The sequence below is a fragment of the Quercus lobata genome, chromosome 5 (assembly GCF_001633185.2).
Source record: "Quercus lobata isolate SW786 chromosome 5, ValleyOak3.0 Primary Assembly, whole genome shotgun sequence".
In the NCBI taxonomy this organism is placed as follows: Eukaryota; Viridiplantae; Streptophyta; class Magnoliopsida; order Fagales; family Fagaceae; genus Quercus; species Quercus lobata.
Genome location: NC_044908.1, coordinates 68,132,086 through 68,155,532, shown reverse-complemented (window position 1 = coordinate 68,155,532; position 23,447 = coordinate 68,132,086). Strand labels below are relative to the sequence as shown.

Sequence of the window (23,447 nt, the reverse complement as noted above, 5' to 3'; positions counted from 1 at the left end):
TTGAACTAGTAACACTAAAATTTACTCCTTCTACGAGTGTTTTTGTTTATTTGTTCTTTGGTTTTTTGTGTTGAAAATGAGATAAAGTCAATATTAAAAAGTTTCAATTTTATTTTTATTTTGCATGTGAAAAAATTACAAATCATAACGAGTTGACCTGACCTAAAAAGACCAAATAAGGGTCATAGATTTCACATTTTGTTTAGAACTATCCATGTCAACCCTACGAAATACAAATCATATTTATATTTGTATTATTCATTCCATTAGTTACTAGTAAGTTCCTATTCAAATAGTGTATGTAGTTATAGCCGTAAAACAAGATAATGCAAACATTTTATCATAGTTGGCATGTTCATGTGTGTATATGTGTTTCTTAATTGGGATTGAGCCCTGGGCCAGCGATTTACCTCATTAGGGTCTACCCGTCTCGAACAGTGATTAGTTTTTGGTTGAAAGTTTTGAGAATACACTATAGGAAACCAAAAAAACCATTTTCAACTGAATAGTGATCATTCAACTTTTTGGGTTGAATTAAGAATTAAATATTAGTGTTCATTTTGGAATAGTGAGTAGTGGGTTTAAATGTTTAATAAACTTGAAAGATATATAGTAAACTAGAAGATTTCAAGTTTTATCGACCACACTACTGATTCATGGGATTTCAAACTATCTTCATGCTATTTTCAAACTATCTCATGGACAATAAATAGAATAATTTAACAAAGTTGATATAACCACTTAAAACTAATAAAATAAAAAAAATTAGCTCCTAGTTTCAAGTAATTGTTACTTGTTAGCTTTTATGGCATTCTAGATTATAGCATACTATTTTTATATTTTTAAAAGATAAAAACAGAAGAAGATTAGAGCATGCTTTCTGGTATGTGACATTGGCCATATGGGTCTTAACAGTTGGAGGTCAAAGTCCATGTTTGGTTCTTATTAGTGGTGAGAAACTGGCCAGTTGGAAGCATCAGAGTGAATCTTGGTTCCTTTTTTTTTTATCACTTTGATACTACTTTCCTGGTATATGACAGTTCATTCGGGTCCTATGTTTCTGAGTTCTCTGTGGGTCATGCAAAATTACAGGAACATCACTTTCAAATTGAGCAATTGATTTGCAATAACGGCTTTCTCGTGTAAGACAAAATCTCCAATTTTCAATACCCTCTGGGTTCTGTTTCTATCTTTCCATAAACATTAATTCATCTAATTTCTTTTTCCTTTTTCTCTTTCTTTGTGTGAATGTTCATATTGGTATGGTGCTTAAGTTTGCCTATCTTCTTCACATATAACATTTTATTTTTATGAGTTTAAGAAATATAATATTCTAAAAGCATATTACTTCATATTCATTCTTTCTTCTATTAACTTTTTTTTCTTCTAATTTTTCAAAACAAATTTATAGTTTCTGAGAAGCCATTTTATTTGATTGCATATCTAACGAGAGAAAGTTGATTTGTCATACATGTTAGGATCCAATATGATGGTAAGAATTGCATGTTGTTTGATTCAGTTATAATGGATATTCAGTTAAAAGCCAGGATCTTTGTGTTTCAAATCGATAATTAATGATAAAACTAGGATAAATAATGTTTGTTTTCCTTGATTTCCTTTGGAACAAGTTGGCTAACCTTCTAACCATGTTTACCTTAATTTCAATTCAAATGTAAATGTTATTAGTTTTTTTTTCTCCTAAGGTGTCTTGAGCTCTTTGAGTACTTGACTATTCCTCTTGGCATGTGTAATTCCTCCATCCCACACGCACAGTAATCTCTCGGAGATGGCAACAAGTGCAGTTGTTAACTGCAAGTGCATTTTATATGCTAAAATCGCATGGGGTCACTTACAAGGAAAAAATTTGCCAAACCGCTATTGAATGGGCAGAAGCATGATTGCTTTTTTAATGACTGAATTCCAGTTAAGTGCTCAGCAATGAATATGGCAATGCAAATTGTACAGGAACAAAATAATTCATTCTCATCAGTGCATATGGAAGAAATTAGTGTCACTGTTTATGAGCTACTACGGAAGTGAAAAGTTTTGTACATTAAATCCATTGATTTTTGGCAAGCAATGATGATTATAGTTATTAACTACTGACCACTAGAAATTAATGTAAAATGACTTCTGCTCAATGATTTTATGTAAGGTTAGAGTTCAGACACATTATGTCACATGGCTAATTTCAGCTCCTTTTACAGTTGTGTTCTGCAGGTTTCCCAGTCAGATGAACCTTACTTTAGTTTTCTGATGGCTTGTAATGATGCTAATGAATCATTGCTTTCAGAGTTTAGAGATCATCATAAGGAGACGAATGACCTCCAAAGAAGAAGACAACAACGTGGTAGTACTGCTTCTTTAGCTGAGACCAATCGCCCTGAAGAAAATGGAGTTGAATTTCCTTTACATCCTGAATCCATACCTGTGAAACCACAATTTAATTTCAAGCAAGTGTTCATGTGGTTGGGTGCTTACCTAGGTGGAGGCACCATTTGTTTCTTCCTCATCAGGCATCAGATCAAGGGTCAAAAAACAAATGGAATTCTTGATTCCATTTACTTTTGTGTTGTTACAATGACTACTGTTGGATATGGGGACCTTGTGCCAAATAGCATGCTGGCAAAACTACTTGCAACTATTTATGTCTTCACAGGCATGGTTCTTGTGGGGCTGATTCTTAGTCAGGCTGCAGATTATATAGTAGAAAAACAGGAAATCCTTCTAGCTAGAACCATTTACATGCGCAAAAAGGGTCCAACTGAGATTCTTAAGGAGGTTGAAACTCACAAAGTTAAATATAAGTTTATCATGGCTGGGATCCTTCTTTTTGTTCTTATAATAGTTGGAACTCTCTTCTTATTTGTAGTTGAAGAATTCAATTTTATGGATGCATTCTATTGTGTCTGTTCAACCATCACCACTCTGGGTTATGGGGATGAGAGCTTCTCAACTAAACGGGGTCGTATTTTTGCTATTTTCTGGATATTGAGCAGTACCATTTGCTTAGCTCAGTTCTTTCTCTACCTTGCTGAACTATACACTGAAAGAAGGCAAAGCTCATTCGTGAAATGGGTTCTTAAACGAAATTTGACACCCTCGGATCTTGAGGCAGCAGATCTTGATCATGATAAGGCTGTTAGGTAAGAGTCATTTGTGTAGTGCTGAACACATTAAACATAAAGGAAGAGAAATAACTAGCAGTAACTTTAGGTTCTTTCTTTCACCACAAATGCCTATTCCCTTCTATGTAAAATTTTATGATCTTGTAAATGATGTTTTCATTAATTGGCTGAGTTTTCCCTGTGATTCTTATGTGTCTTGTTGGTTTCTGTTATCAGTGTTGCAGAATTTGTCATATATAAGCTTGAGGAAATGGGGAAGATTAGCCATGAGGATGTTTCAGTTGTGATAGAGACATTTAAGAGATTTGATGTTGATCAATCCGGAGCTTTGACAACATCTGATCTTATGTCATCTCAGTCATCCTAAGTTCAGATCTGACTAACACCATCCTGGCTGTTAACCCCTTTGTATAAGGTATAATAACTATTGAAGATGTTGAGATCTTTTATTTTGTAGCTATATTTGAAAGCTAAGTGCAAATGTACCTTTGCTAGAGAAGGAATGACTATGAATCCATTGAACTGGTGACAAGACTAGTACATATTTTTGCCAGAACCGTGAGATGATGAATCTGGTGGAGATTAGACTGCTTTAAACTTCATATATTAACTAACTTATGGAAACTCAACAACAATCAAAACGCTAAACGCAAAAGAACTATGAGATGGTCGACTGGTACTATTGCAATTCGGTAAAGAAAGGAAGGGAAAAACAAAATCAAAATCTATTAAAAAGAACTCAGTGAATCGACAGAATTTACAGAACCATTATTGTGGAAACTCAAGGAAATAACAAGCATACCATTCAAAATTTTCATTTTTTATGGGCATCATTTGCGTTGGGCTGAGCCCAAAAGATTAGTAATCTTGCATGAATGCATCACTAAAAAATTGCTAAACATGCGCTAATTCCCAAGTATTTGAATTCAATTGAGAAACCTAATGTACATTATACTACATCTAAGATATTGTATCTAAGTTTACCCTTATTGTATTACACTAATATATCATCAATCCCACCTTGATTTCATTCCATGCATACTCATTAGGCATACCTCAAATTCATCTTGATATTATATCATTAATCATTCATTCTCAACTCATTAAGTCATGCATTTATAACCAAGAACTTTGTAACTCACTTGGTACTATCTAGTTATTTATATGATAAGATAATTGAGAAAACCTTGAAAAATTAAGTCTTTAAACTTTTCTCTCGATTATCCATGAGTTTTGCATCCCATGGAACTTTGTAGGTATTGCATGGTTTCTCACTTTATATATGACTTAGTACACTTTTTCTTAAATATAATATATATATATATATATATATATATATATATATATATATATCTCTCTCTCTCTCTCTCCAATAGGGAGGTGTGTGTTAGGATGCATGTATCTATGATACATATTGTACTAGATACCTCTAAGATACATGCCTAGTTGTGTTAAAAAAAAAAAAAAAACAAAAACAAAAGTGCCAATACGTCTAGGATATACCTATGATATTGCTTGGATATCGTTGTAACCCAACCCCGATAATGAGCAATAGCACAAACTTGTAAGAATTTTTATTTATATTTTTTATATATTGGTTTCAATTTAGAACACTTATTATCTTTTCTTTTTTTTCTTTTTTTTTGAGAGAAAAGATAGAAGTTATCTATTATTTACTCTTTTGGATCTTGGTTTGTACTATAAACCATCATTTAATGACCATAAATTCACTTTATTATCCATTATTGCTCTTAAATTAATATATGCTTAACAATATATGAAAAGTAAATGCATAACAATATATAAAAAATATATTTAATAAGTAATTAATTTGTGTATCTGCTACATATCATACCTTAGGATTTTCAAGAAATATTGTATTACCGTACTCGTATCTATGCATCTTAAGTGTTAGGTTAGTGCTCAAGTCTCTTCTTTGGCATTTGCGACTTTGTATTACAAAAGTGGTTTACTTAAAGACAGGCATAGGATAAAGCACTTTCATGCTTTTACCCAAGGATCATTATTAGAGAAGGGGAACTTCCAGAGTAATAGACAAGGTAACCAAACCAGCAGGAATGCAAGTTCTCTTGAAGCATATCATATGTACAGTGTATGCATAACAGAAACTTAAGATATCTTAAGGCAATCAGTAAACTCATTTCATCATGAAACAACTCATAAGAACTTGACCTATAAGGAAACATTGATCAGGGGCGGCCCTAGACATTTTGAGGTCTAAGACGAGAACTAAAAATATGTGTATGTGTATATGTGTTTATGTATTTGTATGTGTATGAGTGTGTATGTATATGTGTATGTTTATGTGTGTGTATGTGTATGTTTATGTTTATGTGTGTGTACATATGTGTTTATGTTTATGTTTATATTTATTTATGTTTATGTATGTGTGTATATTTATGTATGTGTATGTGTATGTGTATGAGTGTGTATGTGTATGTGCATGTGTATTTATGTTTATGTTCATTTATGTTTATGCATGTTTATATATGTGTGTATGTTTATGTATGTTTATATTTATAAATATAAATATAAATATAAACACACATACACATAAACATACATGAACACAAACACAAACAAACATACACAAAACAAATAAACATAAACACACATACACATAAACACGCATAAACAAAAACAACCAAACATAAACACACATACACATAAATACACACACATTAACATAAACATACATAGATATAAACAAACATACAGACTGAGAAAAATTAAACCCTCATATAAATTGGAAAAAATTGCAAACTAACACCAATCCTCAAATAATTTCGTTAGTTATTTTGGTGTGCTAAATCGAGTTTTTATGTATGTTTATGTTTATATTTAAATTTATGTGTGTGTATGTTTATGTTTATGTGAGCTTATACGTATTTATGTGTATGTGTAACACCCCATAATTTGATACCAATTAAATGACTATACGTTAATTTTTAATGGAGGCCTATAATTAAAATGGATTAAATAAATTTGGGCCTAATGTATTAAAAAGAAGATAAATTCTATGGAATATGAAGCCCAAGTGAGGTGACATAAGTACATATATGGGCCTTGAAAACCTTAGCCTTTTTCCTTTTAGGTCACACGTGTTTTTCTGATGGGATTTCTTTTTGCTTCAGCCGACAATTGAATATCTGCCTTTCTCCACTGTGGCGTTGGTGGGAGTCTTCAGGTATGATTTTTCTCAAGCTCAAGATTTAAAAAGTTTGTATGGTCAATAGCTTGCAATTGATTGGAACCTAGACTATCATTATACTAATAGAAAAGGGTTTCCTATAATTGTATTATATTAAATAAAGACTTGGTCAATATGTCAGGCAGAGATACAGACTTGAAATTGAGCCAAATAGAGTAATAAATGTAGACTTGGTCACCATGTTAAAGTGAAAAGAATGCTTATGTTATTGCATTCACACTAAGCCACAATTGTTGACCGATTATTTTGCATTCACACTAGTTCAACGTGTAATAGATTTTGGGTCCTTGGAGTGATGATTTCAATATTATATTAGCAATTGTTTACATAGCTGCACTGATCTAGTAGTTCTAAGTCCAACATTGCGGCTGAAAAACTAAGAATAATAAATAAACTCTGACCGTTTGCCATGCTACACATGCTACCTCAAGTATTGCCATGCTATTCCCTACTAAGCATGGTCCAAGCTTGACTGTTTACGTAGCTTTCACTTTGGTTTAATATATATATATATATATATATATATATATATATATATGTAATATTAAGGTCAGTAGATGCCTAGCGGCATCAAGAGAGCATTCTAGCACTAGATTGATGGATTAAAGCAATCTCGCGTGGCCTTCAATGTTAAGTTGAATATATATAGTTATATACATAATGGTTAGAATCAATGGACATCTAGTGGCATCAAGAAGGAATGCTAAGCAACAAATTAAGACAATACGTGGCTTCCAATAGTAAATTTGATAGTTAAGTGAATAGATGGAGGATTTTGGATATATTAATATTGTTTAGGATAAAACCGTTTAAGTGTGAAAATAAATTTTGAAGTGGGAAATTGTGTATTGATGAACCTATTTTTGGTATTGCTAGGTTCTAATTCTACTGAATTGTTGTGACTCAAGGGAGGTTGATTTCCTTTATTTTTGCAACTAAGAGGTAAGTGATGTTTACTAATTTTGGGGGTTTTCCCAAAACAGTGTTAATTATTAAACTATTTTATATGAAAGAATATGTTGATATTCTATATATAAATAAATATTTTACAAATGTTTGATGTGCACATTGGCTATTCATTTTATGAAAAACTTGTGGGACAACCTAATTTTATTTAAACTTGTATGTGTGTATATGTCTTTATATTTTGAGAAGTATGAATGGATTATTTTGTGAGCATATTGAATATGTTTTGAAAACCTATGGCAAGTCGTGATTAGAAGCTCAGTATGGTATTTAGTCCTTAGTAAGAGACAATCATGCTGCAGCTAGTCCTTAGCAAGAGACGGTCCCAAAAAGGGGATAGTGCACATTTGATAGCTCCTTAGCAAGGGAGCATACTATTGAGGATCCAAAAAGAAGCTCCTTAGCAAGGGAGTGTACCTTTAGGTTTCAAAGGAGCCATCTTTAAGAAATGGGATGAAAGGAGGTTCCAGTCCCAAAAAGGGGACAGCACAACCCTGTCAACGGGGCATAAACGTTGACCACGAGAAAAGTCTAGGAAATTGTTTATGTGATGGTATCAATATATATATTATGATGGTTTACAATATAAAGATATTATTTTCTTTTACATGAAATAGTTGATGACAAAATATTGGTGAGTTATAAGTTGTGAATCTGTTAAAAGAATTATTTATTTGAAAGGTTTGTTCCCACACCCCAATGTTAGTGAATTTCACTTATTGAGTTATCTCACCCCCCCTTTATTTTCCCATTACAGATACATTAGAGGGATTACTGGAGTAGAAATTCTTGGGAGACGGAAGTTATGAACTATTTTTGTAGAATTGAGGATTTTTATTATTAATTTATGGCATTAAACAATGTATTGGAGAATTATTTTGAGGATGTTTTGTATTTGGTGAATTAGAGCTCTGACTCTTGTGATGAGATTTAAGGTTGCTAGTTTCTTTTATTTAATATTTTTTTATGGATTATTCAGATCAAATAGACTTTTAATACTTATGATTTTGGGGCGTTACAGTATGTGTTTATGTTTATATATATATATATATATATATATATATATATATGTATATTTATGTGTATGTGTATGTATGTTTATGTGTATTTGTATGTGTATGTATATGTGTGCTTATATATGTATATATGTATGTGTTTATACGTGCTTATATTTATATATGTTTATGTGTATGTATATGTATTTATGCGTGTTTATGTATGTGTATGTGTATATGTATGTGTATTTGTATGTGTATGTATATGTGTAGGTCTCTTTGTCTTTTTTAGATTCAGGTGAATTACTCTGATGCAATTGTAATTAATAACTGAGATTAAAAGTTGAAAAAACAACTGTCAATCTCAACCATTAAATAAAATATATTAAAAGGGAGTTAAAAAGTTAAAAAAAAAAAAAAAGAGTAAAAAATGTAAAAAAAATACCTACAACAGTGCACCTGATCTCAGTCCGTCTTTCTTCTCTCACAATTTTTCTTTTCTTCTTTTTTACGTGATACTTTGTTCTTCTTCCATTTATTTCTCTTTATATGTCGTCTAGGCTAACAGAAGAGGAGTGAGCGAAAGCTACGTCAAGAAAGAAAATCGAAGATTGTGCTGCTGAGCCAAAGACTATGAAAATCTCTTCCTCTCAACTTAAACGATCCTCTTAGGTGAAATTGTGGCTCACGAGACTTCACCGGATTATAGTGTGTAATTTTTGGTTATTTATTTATTTATTTGAGATTATGAAACAAATAGTTTTTATATTTTGCTTACCCTTTCTATTTTTTTAAAACACTTTTCTGAAAAATACCATTTTTTTTTTTTTTTTTTTGCTTTCAGTCTATCATTCTTACTTGTGGTATGTGTTTGATTAATTTGGATCTAAAATTAGTTCAACAAGATGATTCTTCTTCTAAAATATAATAACAAAACCAATATATATTTTTTTAACGGTGGGTTCACTTTCAGTATTTTTATTTTGTGATTTTGGTTGTTTTATGGGTTTTGTGCTTTGATTTCGATGGGTGTGATTTGATTTGTGATTTAGTGGGCTTCTGGGTTTTTGTTGCGATTTGATTTTGGCTGAGTTTCGGCAATGGTGCGTGGTTGGAGGTGATGAGTTTGAAAAACTCCGGTCATGGAGGTTTAGAAGGAGAGTTTGGTGGTCAGCCATGGAGCACGGTGTGATGTGGGTTGAGGTAGAGAAAGGATGAGAGGGAAACAGGGGCGGCCCTAGACATTTTGGAGCATAAGGCGAGAACTAAAAATGGGGTATTTTTTTTATATATTAATTAAATTAATGTTTATTTAATATTTTTATATTATATTTTTCATCATTATTTTCATTTTCTTCTAAATTATTTTGAAGTTCATTATGAAGATTTGTTGTATTGCAAAATTGAACATCATTTTCTTCTAAATTATTTTAGTGAATTTCTTACTCATTTGTGATATTTTCATCTAAATTTTGTGTTATATTTTGTTTATTACTAATAATAAATTTATCCATTGATCCTTTTTGAGACTCAATTAATTTTTTTTTTTTTAAGTTTTTCATATCTCGATGCATATTTTCTAGTAGACATTTCTAATCAAACAATATATTTATAAAGACTAAAATAAAAACTAACTTTCAAATGTAAAGTAAATGAGAAATAGAACTTGATTTATATAAAAAATATTGTTGTAATTTCATTAAACAATCAAGTTTTTAACCATCTCAACCTATATAAATTTAAAAAAAATTAAGCACAACATAACAAAAATTTAGGAGGGCCCAAATAAACAAAGTTATCTTAAGTTCTTAACAAATATTTATAATTTTATACCTCATTCCTGAACCTCAGAACCTGATACGGTGAGACTTGAGAGGGGCGGAGAGCAGAGAATCAGAGAGAGGCTGAGGCGGTCCAGGCGGAGGCGGAGGAGCTTCAAGCTAGCTGCCTTGCTTGAGCCTTGAGCTGTTGTCTGTTGAGCAGATGAGAACAGACTGAACGGTGGAGACTGGAGACTAGAGAGAGGCGGAGAGCAGAGACTAGAGAGAAAGGTAAAATTTTTAGGGTTTTGAGTGGATTTATTTGTTTTGATTTGTGGTTAATCTCTTAGACCGGATTTGTAGTTTATCTGGTCAATGATTTTGTTTAGAATCAATGTTTAATAGGATTTACTAAAATTTTTGTTTTTTTGGTTAAAAGGATGTGCCAGATTATTTTTGAAACTAAATCCTCTACTACCCGGTTGGTTCTTTTCTAAAATTTTGGGGCCCCCTTCCACTTGGGGGCCTTAGGCAATTGCCCTGACATTGATTCGCAGTCTCAAAGGACAATTTTTTGAGATCAATGATTGAAACTTGAGACACCAACTTCTTGCCCACCAGAATTCTTCCTATGATTTAATTCCTATATTAAGTTCTTCTCAAAACTAGGAGCCCATCACAACAACCCAATCAATCCATTAAAAGTATACAACAAAAATGATAAAAGAAATGGTGTCACAAAGTAAATTTCTCAGGCCATAAAAGTTGGTCATGTACATAGAGAACCAAACTGTCTTTCATTTATTATTACCAGAATTTACATTGTCACTGTCATCCAAGTCACTTTAAGATTTAGGGGGGGAAAACAAGGTGGGAATTTGAAATTTCTTTTCTTGCAGACAATGTTACAAAGAAAATGAGGTCATTGATCAATGGATACTAAATCTATATCTGAACCTCATAAGTTTACACATGATTTTGAGGCTCTTAACTATGTTCTGGCTGTCCTCCGACATAATCTAGAATTCCTGCGCCTGCTTTTTCACCATGAGCTTCATTCGAAAACTGGGATAGACCACCAAAGGCTATTAATGCCATCAACAAAACTGCTGTCGATGCAAAGAGAGGCCAAAAGTAGGCCAGGATGGTGAGAAGCCGAGGAGCTGCATACAATAGTAAGGAAAGAACTAATGGAACAATGGCTGCTATGGTTAAATGATATCTGTACTGCAGAAGCTTATCTGGGATTTCCATGGCTTCTTGGATTATAACTATAACCCCACAGAGAGAGAGAGAGATTGTGATTATATATCCTTTCTTGAGGTTCTCTGTTGAGGAATATGGTTATCTATATATATATATATATCTCTTCCTAAGGTTCTATGCTGGAAATGATGGTTTCAATAATTTTATAGTTTGCTTGGCCTCTACTTATTTTCATAGTACACATGGTTTCCCAAAGTGTCCCCCCTTAATTTAACTAATTATTCTTTGATTTACAAATTGATATGCCAAACCAATAAGTCTCTAGACTCTAGTCTAGAGTCACAAATTCCACCACCCCCCCCCCCCCTCCAATTTTTCACAACCATTGTGGTGACGAGAAATTTGTTGTGAAAAATATTGTGCATGTAGTACTGCTCATGGCAAAGGATCACATGGTTAAACTAGTAAAACCATAAAAGATTGTCAAACTAATGTCATTATAAGTTAGACCAATTTGTAAGGGGGCAGCAAATGCAATCAGATCATGATTTTAGTATTCTTTTAGAAACACACACACAAGGGAGAGTCAGAAAGCAGTACAGTTGGTTCGAGTCCTCAATGATCATGCCTCATGTAACAGAAGTTACTTGTTTAAATCAATCCAACCCCCTTTCCTTAGCCAAAAACTCACTCATTAATAACATATAAAAATAAAAACCTTTTTATGCCTAGTTTTTACTCTAGTTAATTTGTCAACATTGATTGCCTAGGGACAACTGCAAGTCAGAAATTTGGAAGGGCAGATTAGTCATTGCAATGGATCTAATGGAATGTTTTGGTAAAGATTCTTTATTTATTTGATTGCTTGGCTGCCTTGTCCATTTTCAAATGATCATTTTTCAATTTAAATGAATATTAGAAGTTAGGAAAGGAATAACTTTTTTTTCTCCTTTGTATTTATGGAATCCAGGAAAAGAATTAGTTGATCAAAGAAGAATACATGGAGAGTTATCTTGGCAAAATTGATTCTTCTTTTGCACTTTGTCTAATGAAAAGCCAAAAAGGATAACTTCTTCAAGGGTTTCTGGAAAGCAAACAGTTTCTCTTTCCCATGCCATTGGTAGATTCTAGTCAAGGGATAATATAATAAAAGCCTTGTAGGACATTATTGATTTTTTGTTACAAAGGAGAAAGTGTAACTCTGGTCGGTTAAGATAATAGCCAAAATTCTCTTCAGATGTGCAGCCAAATAGATTCTTCTGTCCCATGAAATTAATTTTATATTTGGAATGATGATCTCAATCCATTGCAGTCAATAAGGAAAATCATGGTATAATTACTAGTTACTAATACTTTTTTTTTTTTCCTTCTTTTTGCTGAATAGTTGCTAGTTACTACTTGCTATAACTTTTATAGGCACATTGGAAGTTGCTGGGATATCTAATTGGGCTTGATTGGACAGTGGACAATAAAAGCCCACCATGGCTTTTCAATGGAACTATGGAAGAAGCATAGGACCTAAATACAATTAACTACCTATTCTTATAACTCAATTGGAATGAACAAGCCCAGGCCAATTGGGTAATAAAGATAGTATGGGCTTAAGTTAGCCCCTCCACAAGTTGGACAGATATAAAATCCACCAGCCCAACTTGAAATGTTTTGGGAGACTGAGACCTGGAGAGACCAATGGCCAGAGACAGAATTTTTTTGGGCCAATCCAAAGGATTCTGAGATTTAAATTTACTTTCATCATTGTTCTTTGTTCATTGAATTGCTACAAAGGGTAAAGTTTGGTTTACCCTTTTAATTGGGATTCTCTGTCGTCTTAAGATTCGAAGCGTTGTTTACTTCAATATTGTCTTTTTCCACATTATAGTTGTTGCTTTACTGTTGTTGTTGTTCTTGTTTTATGGAAAATGAAAAAGACCTATGAACTAATTTGACCTAGGCATAGCTTCATAGAAGCTTCTTAAATTAGTTCACCGGTTTCATGGCCAAATATAGGTTTAAACACTTGAGCAAATAAATTGCTTTTGTTAAATTGCTTATGCAAATAATTGGTTTAAACACTTAAGCAAATAATTTCCATTTTTTTTTTTTTGGTGGCCAAATTAGAATTCAACAAGAAGTTCAACATAAATGCGATTTTGATGACTTGTGGTCAGGGGCATAGTTAGAAATTTTTGTTTGGGGGGCCAACTTATGATACTAATTTATTATCTTATACAAATTTTCATAAACATGTACAAACATATATATCTATACACATATAACTTAGTATCCTTCGTAGGGAATCCTTTAAGTTTTCATTTTTAATATAAATTACCAAATTGTCTATCAAAGTGAGAAAAAAAATTTCAATTGAACTAATGAAGTATTTAAAGACATGAATGATCCAAAACTTTAACAACACAAGAACACATTTTACAATAAAAAATGAATGTGAGAAAAAAAATTTCTATAATTACTAGATCAATTGGACAATTTTTTTAAGAGTATCATTGGACTAGCTCAAATATTTGGGGGTGTCAAGTCCCATTTTTGTAGGCTAATAATTAAAATGTTAAATATATATATAGTATTAAAATATTTTTAAAATTTTTGGCTCCACCCTTGCTTTTGGTACATTGGCTCCCAAATTATTCATTTGAATTTACCATACAAGACATGGAAGGTCCTAATTTTCTTTTCTTTTTCTTTTTCTTTTTTTCTTTTTTTTTTTTTTTTTGAGAAGAAGGAAGGTCCTAGTTCAGGGCTCTATAACCAGCTGCAATTGCCAATTAAATTAGCAAAAGTTTGAGTCTATGAAAACCTAATAGAGTAAAATACAATGATGCCTTTCTTTTTTAAATTATAATCCTTCTATGAACCTTTTAGATGATCAATGGTCCCTCCATCTCAACCATTCCACAAAATGTACACCTGGGGGAGACACCCTTTTGAGGACTCTAACACATTCTATATATGACATCATTAAAAATACTCTAAAAACAGTTATTTCAATCTACCTACTCAAACCAAACCAATAAGGAACAGAAAATAAACAGAACAACTCAAGGCTTAGCTTGATCCCACTTTCACATCACTTTCACAGCTACTTTGGTCAGAAATTTAATCAAGAAATAATTAACATATATATCCCCAAAGCTTAAAATAATCAAGAACCCTTTTGACTATTTTGGTTGTATTGGGGGTTTGGTTTTGGCTTTTTTATTTTTCACTATTATAAAGGGTTACTTGGTGTTGGTGAGGGGTGGTGATGTTCTCCCTTTGTCGTCTAATCAAACAGCCACACCAACATATACCCTAAAAAAGAATTTGCCAAATGGCTAAGTGTCCAAATGCTGCTGGAGCTTCATATAATTTTCGTATATACAATAATGCTTTTAAGCAAAGATGAATGGCTCTATCTACACTAGTGAATATGTTGTTCTTTCAAGCCACTTTTAGTTGGTCCCTTTCAATAAAGAGGTCATCAAATACCTCATTTTCTTAGTTTTCATTCAAAAAATTGTTTGAGTGACTTCCACTAAGTAGAAAACCATAGCCCTTTAAAGACTGATTTTGCGCTTAAGCAATTGAGTTACTCCAAAACAAGAGCTTTCCATCAATATAATCAGATAATGACCAGACCCAACACAGTTCCTTCTTATCATTTGCAAAGGACTCTAGCGAAGGAAATGGATTTTCCTATGATATTGGATATACATTATTATGTAATTAAAGTCTTTAACACATAAATAATAATAATAATAGAACTAGACCTATCATCAACCACTTTCATCAAGATAAGGACAAAAACAAAATGCATGTTTATCTCACGGATTTTATTCTCTTTTTCTTTTTTTGGTGATTTTATTATTGATGATAGGAATACTACCAATTTTAATTTTACAAATTAATTTATATGTTAAGTGATTGAGTCTCAAAAAAAAAAAAAAAAAAACTTATGTGTCAACTTTAAAAGCAAGACGAAAAATTATTTGAAATTTTTATTTACTATTATATACTGTATTTTTTATTATAGTAAAACTGCAATTTCATTAAGTTGAATGAATGGGGATTACATCGTTTGAAAGAGTGTGTTCTAAGAAACAAGAGCTCTCCTCAATTCAAGTAACATGATGGCCTGATTGGTTTCCTTTCCTTTGGTTATGTAAGACCTCAAATTGACGAAACTCATGCGAGAGGTAGATGATTTCGTAGACAATCGAGGCTATTGATGATCTGGGTAGGGGGGATTTTTCTGGTGAGTGCCGATGAAATCAGTCAATCACAAGAGAATCACCTTCAAAAAATTATTTGAAAATGTTTTTTACTATTATATTATTAATGTGTCAATTTGTAAGTTTTTTGTAGTAAAATTAGTAGTAATTTTAAACTATATTTTTAATGGGAAGATTAGATATTCTAATGGTTTTTATTCTATCTTTCTTGTTTTAATTTTTCACTTATTTGAGTTTTATTTATCTAATCACATATTAGTTTGCAACTCAAGTTGCAACACATGTAACCAACTCATCCCTATCCCTTTGATCCTTCTCTTCAACAATGTAAATGGGCATATCTATTCTTAAATAATCAAATATAATGGCCTTTTACTTTTTATATAATATAAAAATTAAATTGGAAAATCATTTCAAAAGTTCAAATTAATCAATTTCATTATTCAAATTAGATATTACAAATTTTAAAAGGCATTTATATGTCACACCATTTAAAATTTGAAATAATATGAAATCATATTTACAATTAAACATAAAAAGATAAATATTCTAAACCATCAAATACACTATCACCCACCACATAGACTAGATAATTAAGCATTTCACATTTGTTTGTTCCTATATAAAATTGTAATTTAATACATTAATTTATATGCAGCTTGCACTAGGATAGAGTCATCATCGCTTAGAACCATTGAAAAGCTATGAATTTTATATATATATATATATTTGGAAGAGAGAATATCTATAGGTTGTGGATTAGTTTAAGATAGTGAGGTTCAAAATAAAAATGATTACGAGGAAGAAGTAACCGTTACTGTAAAGAGGAGGGAAGAGAGGAGCAATTGAGTTACTCCAAAACAAGAGCTTTCCATCAATATAATCAGATAATGACCAGACCCAACACAGTTCCTTCTTATCATTTGCAAAGGACTCTAGCGAAGGAAATGAATTTTCCTATGATATTGGATATACATTATTATGTAATTAAAGTCTTTAACACATAAATAATAATAATAATAGAACTAGACCTATCATCAACCACTTTCATCAAGATAAGGACAAAAACAAAATGCATGTTTATCTCACGGATTTTATTCTCTTTTTCTTTTTTTGGTGATTTTATTATTGATGATAGGAATACTACCAATTTTACTTTTACAAATTAATTTATATGTTAAGTGATTGAGTCTCAAAAAAAAAAAAAAAAAAACTTATGTGTCAACTTTAAAAGCAAGACGAAAAATTATTTGAAATTTTTATTTACTATTATATACTGTATTTTTTATTATAGTAAAACTGCAATTTCATTAAGTTGAATGAATGGGGATTACATCGTTTGAAAGAGTGTGTTCTAAGAAACAAGAGCTCTCCTCAATTCAAGTAACATGATGGCCTGATTGGTTTCCTTTCTTTTGGTTATGTAAGACCTCAAATTGACGAAACTCATGCGAGAGGTAGATGATTTCGTAGACAATCGAGGCTATTGATGATCTGGGTAGGGGGGATTTTTCTGGTGAGTGCCGATGAAATCAGTCAATCACAAGAGAATCACCTTCAAAAAATTATTTGAAAATGTTTTTTACTATTATATTATTAATGTGTCAATTTGTAAGTTTTTTGTAGTAAAATTAGTAGTAATTTTAAACTATATTTTTAATGGGAAGATTAGATATTCTAATGGTTTTTATTCTATCTTTCTTGTTTTAATTTTTCACTTATTTGAGTTTTATTTATCTAATCACATATTAGTTTGCAACTCAAGTTGCAACACATGTAACCAACTCATCCCTATCCCTTTGATCCTTCTCTTCAACAATGTAAATGGGCATATCTATTCTTAAATAATCAAATATAATGGCCTTTTACTTTTTATATAATATAAAAATTAAATTGGAAAATCATTTCAAAAGTTCAAATTAATCAATTTCATTATTCAAATTAGATATTACAAATTTTAAAAGGCATTTATATGTCACACCATTTAAAATTTGAAATAATATGAAATCATATTTACAATTAAACATAAAAAGATAAATATTCTAAACCATCAAATACACTATCACCCACCACATAGACTAGATAATTAAGCATTTCACATTTGTTTGTTCCTATATAAAATTGTAATTTAATACATTAATTTATATGCAGCTTGCACTAGGATAGAGTCATCATCGCTTAGAACCATTGAAAAGCTATGAATTTTATATATATATATATATTTGGAAGAGAGAATATCTATAGGTTGTGGATTAGTTTAAGATAGTGAGGTTCAAAATAAAAATGATTACGAGGAAGAAGTAACCGTTACTGTAAAGAGGAGGGAAGAGAGGAGCAAAAACAGCCGGCTAGGCCGGCTTATAAGTCATGAAATGTGCCTTTCAATTTTTTGCTTCACAGCAAGGGAAAGCCATCCTTCTCTTTGCGGTCAATTTCCTTGAAATATATGACTCTTCCTCAGATAAAGTCCGTCATTCAATCACCCATTAAAACCCTTTAAAACCCACTTCTTTGTTCTTATTCTTGTACTTGATTTTTGAATTCCTTGAACTTCCAAGCACCCAAAAAAAAAAAAAAAAAAACCCAAAACCAAAAATGGTGAGCTATGAAGAACAAGTTGCATGTGATGAGCTCTCTCTTTCTCACCCAGACCCTCTTGTGTTAGAGCTCAATCGCCTCCAGAACCTACTCAAAGGTTTCTCTCTTTTCAAAACAAACACACACACACACACGCTGCCTAGCACGACATTAAACTTGTTAATGTGTCCATTGCTACAGTGAGTTCAATAGGATCATTGAATTGGATGTTAAGGTTTTTGGGTCTATCTTAGTTCTGCTTTCTGATTTAGTTCTATGTTATCCTAGAGTTCATACGTATTAAGGACCAGTGTTGTGGTTCGTGTGATGCTGCCTGTACTACATGTACAAGTTTCTTCTTTTCCCCATGAGTTTTTACTTTTTAGAGTTGAACTATGTCATTACTAATAAATTCTTGCTGTTCTCTTTGTATCTCTCTTAGTTATTTTTTTTTAACTATTTTATGCTATTCTAAGGGCTCGTTTTCAAAGCTTATTTCCAATTTATTTAGCTTATGGAGTATATAACCACCTCAAAGCATGATTTCCTTTTTTCTTTAAAGAATAAAAAGATCTTAGGCATTTCATGATTTGAATGTTCAGAGAAGGATAGGGAGTTGGGGGCTGCACAAGGTGAAATCAAGGCATTGAGAGCCACTGAAGCTTTGAAGGATAAGGCTGTAGAAGAGGTAATCAAAAAAGCATATGCAAACATTGGCACTCAATTTCCACACATTTGTGCACATTAACAGGACAGACATGCGAGTAATATGTTAATCTGTGCTATTATTTCACATTTCAGGACCAAAATTTTGTAGTACTAAGTACACTGGAAGTTTTTGGTTTTGTAGGAAGAAACTATTTTTTTACAAATTTTCACTACTAAAATTCTGTTTGAATTTCATTAATTTTTTCCAGCTCAAAAATGAAGTTGATAAAATGGAAGAGAAACTCCGAGTCACTGAAAATTTTCTTGACCATAAGGTATATTTAGCAGTCACTAAATACTGTTTGGAATTATGGTGTGTTTAAATGTGAGATACTTCATTGTGTCAAAATCTGATGAAATGCAGAATCTTGAAGTCAAGAAACTAACAAGTGAGAAGAAAGATGCATTGGCAGCACAGTATGCTGCTGAAGCAACACTAAGAAGGGTGTATGCAAACCAAAAAGAGGATGATTCTCTTCCTATAGAATCAGTCATTGCTCCTCTTGAGGCTGAAATCAAGATGTACAAGAATGAGGTAGGTGATGAAATTTATAAGGAAATTGCTTTTAGAAACTAATGCAATATACCAACTTTGTTGATAGCTCACAATACTTACATTTTTCCTTCACTCTTGGCCTTTTCAGATTGCAGCAATGCAGGAGGATAAAAAGGCTCTGGAACGTCTCACTAAGTCAAAAGAATCTGCCCTGCTTGAAGCAGAGAGAATTTTGAGAAGTGCTCTAGAAAGGGCTTTAATAGTAGAGGAGGTTCAAAATCAAAACTATGAATTGAAGAGACAGATAGAGATTTGCCAGGCATGATTTTGCATCAGATGCTTTACTCTGATCAAGATAATGAAGTTTGGGTAATTAACTCAGTTTATACGTAACACATGCAGGAGGAGAACAGAATTCTTGAGAAAACCAATCGCCAAAAGGTTTTAGAGGTTGAAAAGCTGAGCCAAACCATTCAAGAACTTGAGGAGGCTATTCTAGCAGGTGGGGCTGCTGCTAATTCTATACGTGACTACCGGCGGCAGATAGAAGAATTGCATGTATGTTTCATGGATATGTGGTGATTTCAAGTGTTCCACTGAAAATTTATTTACCAAGTCTTCTGATGATTTCGATTTTTTCGATTTTGTTCAAATTTCTAATCATGGTTTTGTGCAACTTCTCAGGAGGAAAAGAGGACACTGGAAAGGGAGCTAGCAAGAGTCAAAGTTTCAGCAAACAGAGTTGCAACTGTGGTGGCTAATGAGTGGAAAGATGAAAATGACAAAGTAATGCCTGTCAAGCAATGGTTGGAAGAGAGAAGAATTCTGCAGGTATTTTCCTTCCCATAAAATTATAGGAAGCCCAATTTTTTAAACATTTTCCACTTTAAACATACTCTTAATGTGAATGTGGGACTGGTTCTGCAGTTTTAATTAGCTAGCTAAATCCATACAAGATCAAAGATATTTAAAAACAAGAACAAAAAAGATCATTGAAGTATAAACAAGAAAAGCAATGTTAATGTTAGAACTCAAGTAAATATACAGAAGAAGGCATTTGTTACATATATTTTCTGTTTGATTAATCATACCTTGCAAATGTAGGCAGAGATGCAGCGACTGAGAGACAAACTAGCCATATCAGAGAGAACAGCTAAGGCAGAAGCACAACTTAAGGTGAACATATAATTTCCTATCTTGTTTTTTCTTTTGATCTCTTAAATCAGTAAAATATCTGTACTAATGTGAATTTAATTCAGGATAAATTAAAGCTGAGACTTAAAATAATTGAAGAAGGTTTGAAGGATTCCTCGAGTTTCTCAGTCAACCCTAACAGATTCTGTAAGTCCCCAAAAACAGAAAAGTCCAGCAACATATTTGGCTTTTTGACAAGCAATGGTGGACTAAGAAAGAGGTCTACATCCCAGCCAAGGGCTTCTACTGTCAGTATAAGCTCTCCATTGCAAAACCCCATTGTAGAAAATGAAACAGCCAATGTTACTCTAGAGCTCAAACAAGCAAATAACTTGAAAAAGAAATATGCTTCAGGTGAAAATATGCTGAAAAAAAGTATATGGGCATCTAGAAGTAAAGTTGTTGATAGCAATGAAAATGAGAACACAGATAATGATGAAACAACAGCCTCACCAGAAAGAAAATCCAAAAGTGGAGGCGATGAAGATCCACAAAACAAAGGAAGTAATGAAGATGTGGTCTCAGGATTGCTGTATGATAGACTTCAAAAGGAAGTCATCAACTTAAGGAAGCTTTGTGATGTGAAGGAAAGTACTTTGAATACTAAAGATGAAGAAATAAAGGTAATGTATAAGAAACTATGCTCTCTCTCTCTCTCTCGCTCTCACTCTCAGAGAGTATTGATTGCATGTGGTAAAATTCCATGCAGGTGCTCATAAAGAAGGTTGATGCATTGACAAAAGCCATCGAAGTAGAGTCCAAGAAAATGAAGAGAGAAGCAGCAGCTAGAGAAAAGGAAGCTGCATTAATGAAGGTGGATGATAATAGAAAGAATAGACATGCAAACTCATCTACAAGGTTTTTTCCTCTGTTTACTGAGCATTCTTGGTACAGCTATTACTAATTTAGCCTAATGCATTGAAAGTCCTAGATGATTTAAAGATGAATTTTGCATTAACTTTGGCTGTCAAATATTAAACTTCTTGTGGTTTCCAATTGCTGCAGGGTAACAAAAGCATTGTGAATATTCCCTACATTGGAGAAAGTTGAAATTATCAGGAAATCTGAAATCATTTGACTCATCAGCCACTTTGTGTGATTTCAAATGTAGATACACAAACGAAGTTTAACCAAGATAGTTAGAAGAAATAAAGGTCTGATTGGAATGGGGGGAATTGACTTTGTGATGTGTTAGATTTGTTTTGTCTACTGTTTGATATTGTGTAAATTGTATCCAATATGGTTTTGCGTCCATACTTGTGAATAGTAAGAAGGAAATGAACTTTCAACTGCCTTTTTTTTATGGTCCGAAATGGAGCTGATTTTTTTTTTTAATTATTAATGACTTACACACATAATGAGTTTTTGAACTCATGACCTTACCTTCCAAATGTTCTTGTGGAAAGAGGAACTGCCATTTGAGCCAGGACTCAATGACAAAATCATTTTGAATTTGAAACATAATTGAAAACTGTGACGGTATGATAAATTTGGGAAATGAGAAATCATTTGACATAAATAAAAATCAGGCTTTCAAGAAAGTTATGTGAGCCTAAATGGGAAATCTTGACAAGATGCTGAAGTTTCTAACATGAAGATATTATGTATCAACAAAACACATTGGGAAACCCAATCCTTATAACAAAGTACGTGAAAGCATACATTTTATAACCTTTTATGAAACTAAATACTCTCACTGGATTTTAGTCTTCCTGAAATTTTTTATATGGCATTTGCTACATACCTGCATGCTCCACAACAAACATGTCTTCTGTTATGGTAACTATGGCATTAAACATTCATCAAAAAACTATGGCATTAAACTTACCCAGAGTCAGAAAATATTCATTCCAAGAATTTAGGTAACAAAGCTAGAGTTTGGCTGGCCTCTGAAGTTGCTAAAGCAACTCTTCAGCATAAGAGCATGGGTGCCACAAAATCATGGAAGTGTGAAATTAATACAAAGATACTAAATGATTACAAGATTCTTTTGAACTATGTAATATACACATCTATTGTGAAACTAATACTTTTGCAGAATTCTAGTGAGATATACTACTGTCACTTATTACTCTATAATGACAAGTCCTTTGGCTTTCGTAACTAGATAGGATGGAAAGCAATCCGTACAACAATCGTAGCAAGAAACAACTGCAAAATGTCATTAGTTACCACAAGCCACAAGTCATATACAACTGTTGTAATTGACTTGGTAGGAAAACACATTTTACATGACTGTCATGGCTTGAAACAACTGTAGCAAATTGTAGACAGAAATTACAACTGTCATAAACATATTCTACATCCTACACTGAAAATTTTCCCTACATTGCTAGAACAAAAAGAAGGAATACATTGAAAAGTTTGAGAATCCCAAACTGCTGTCTCTTCACCATTGCTTGATTGAAATATATAGTTACATACTATATATACAATTTCCATGGTGAAATGGTTATGGCACAACTAGTTAGAAAAAGGAAGAAAGATACCAGAAGTTGTCCTATCACTCATCTCTATTTCACTTGAAATAGAGCAGTTAAGATCGTGTTTCCTGAATTTGACAATGTACAGAGTTCCATGTCATTTAAAATTTTAAATAACATAACCTTAGATACACCTTTAGATTTGTAATATCTAATCTGAACTATCATATGGATCTATTCCAAATGAGGAGGATGCTAATATACCTCAGGAATGGTAGCTAAGGATGGCTGCCATTTCTGACACCCTTCTCCTACTTGAAAGCCCCCCAAAGATCTGACTGAAATTTCTTCAGATAGGAACTTCTTTGTGCTTCCTAACAGAAACTGAAACTGTTCCTTAGTCACTACAATCTTTATTGTCCTTCTCTTGCCAGTTTTGTGGTTGGCCGTTTTTGATGACATCCATGGGTAATTAGGCTGTGTCAGGAGTGGTACAAGGCAATAAACCTCCCCAGGTTCTAGCCTAGTGTTGG

At 32.4% G+C, this 23,447-nt stretch overlaps 2 protein-coding genes and 1 long non-coding RNA gene across 4 annotated transcripts; all 3 read left to right on the top strand.

Moving 5' to 3' along the window:
• Positions 1 to 2,256: 2,256 nt before the first annotated feature.
• On the top strand, positions 2,257 to 3,515 carry LOC115988569 (two-pore potassium channel 1-like). Its single transcript, XM_031112138.1, has 2 exons — positions 2,257 to 3,146; positions 3,345 to 3,515. The coding sequence occupies exons 1-2, from the start codon at positions 2,257 to 2,259 to the stop codon at positions 3,493 to 3,495; spliced, it is 1,041 nt and encodes a 346-aa protein (XP_030967998.1). The 3' UTR covers positions 3,496 to 3,515.
• A 6,592-nt stretch (positions 3,516 to 10,107) lies between these two features.
• Positions 10,108 to 13,158, top strand: LOC115989091. Of its 2 annotated transcripts, XR_004091772.1 has the most exons (4): positions 10,108 to 10,372; positions 12,058 to 12,125; positions 12,258 to 12,617; positions 12,704 to 13,158. It is a non-coding gene; the product is annotated as an uncharacterized LOC115989091 (long non-coding RNA). The 2 variants fall into 2 exon arrangements; XR_004091771.1 differs by lacking the exons at positions 12,058 to 12,125; positions 12,258 to 12,617; positions 12,704 to 13,158 and adding an exon at positions 10,981 to 11,511 and having other exon boundaries at positions 10,130 to 10,372.
• Positions 13,159 to 17,869: 4,711 nt separating this feature from the next.
• LOC115992059 (microtubule-associated protein 70-5) lies at positions 17,870 to 21,792 on the top strand. The gene is made up of 11 exons (XM_031116102.1): positions 17,870 to 18,211; positions 18,696 to 18,781; positions 19,011 to 19,076; positions 19,166 to 19,336; positions 19,446 to 19,616; positions 19,700 to 19,855; positions 19,982 to 20,128; positions 20,402 to 20,473; positions 20,557 to 21,114; positions 21,201 to 21,349; positions 21,497 to 21,792. Exons 1-11 carry the CDS (start codon positions 18,112 to 18,114, stop codon positions 21,513 to 21,515), a joined length of 1,695 nt encoding a protein of 564 aa, XP_030971962.1. The 5' UTR covers positions 17,870 to 18,111; the 3' UTR covers positions 21,516 to 21,792.
• The last annotated feature ends 1,655 nt before the right edge of the window (positions 21,793 to 23,447 follow it).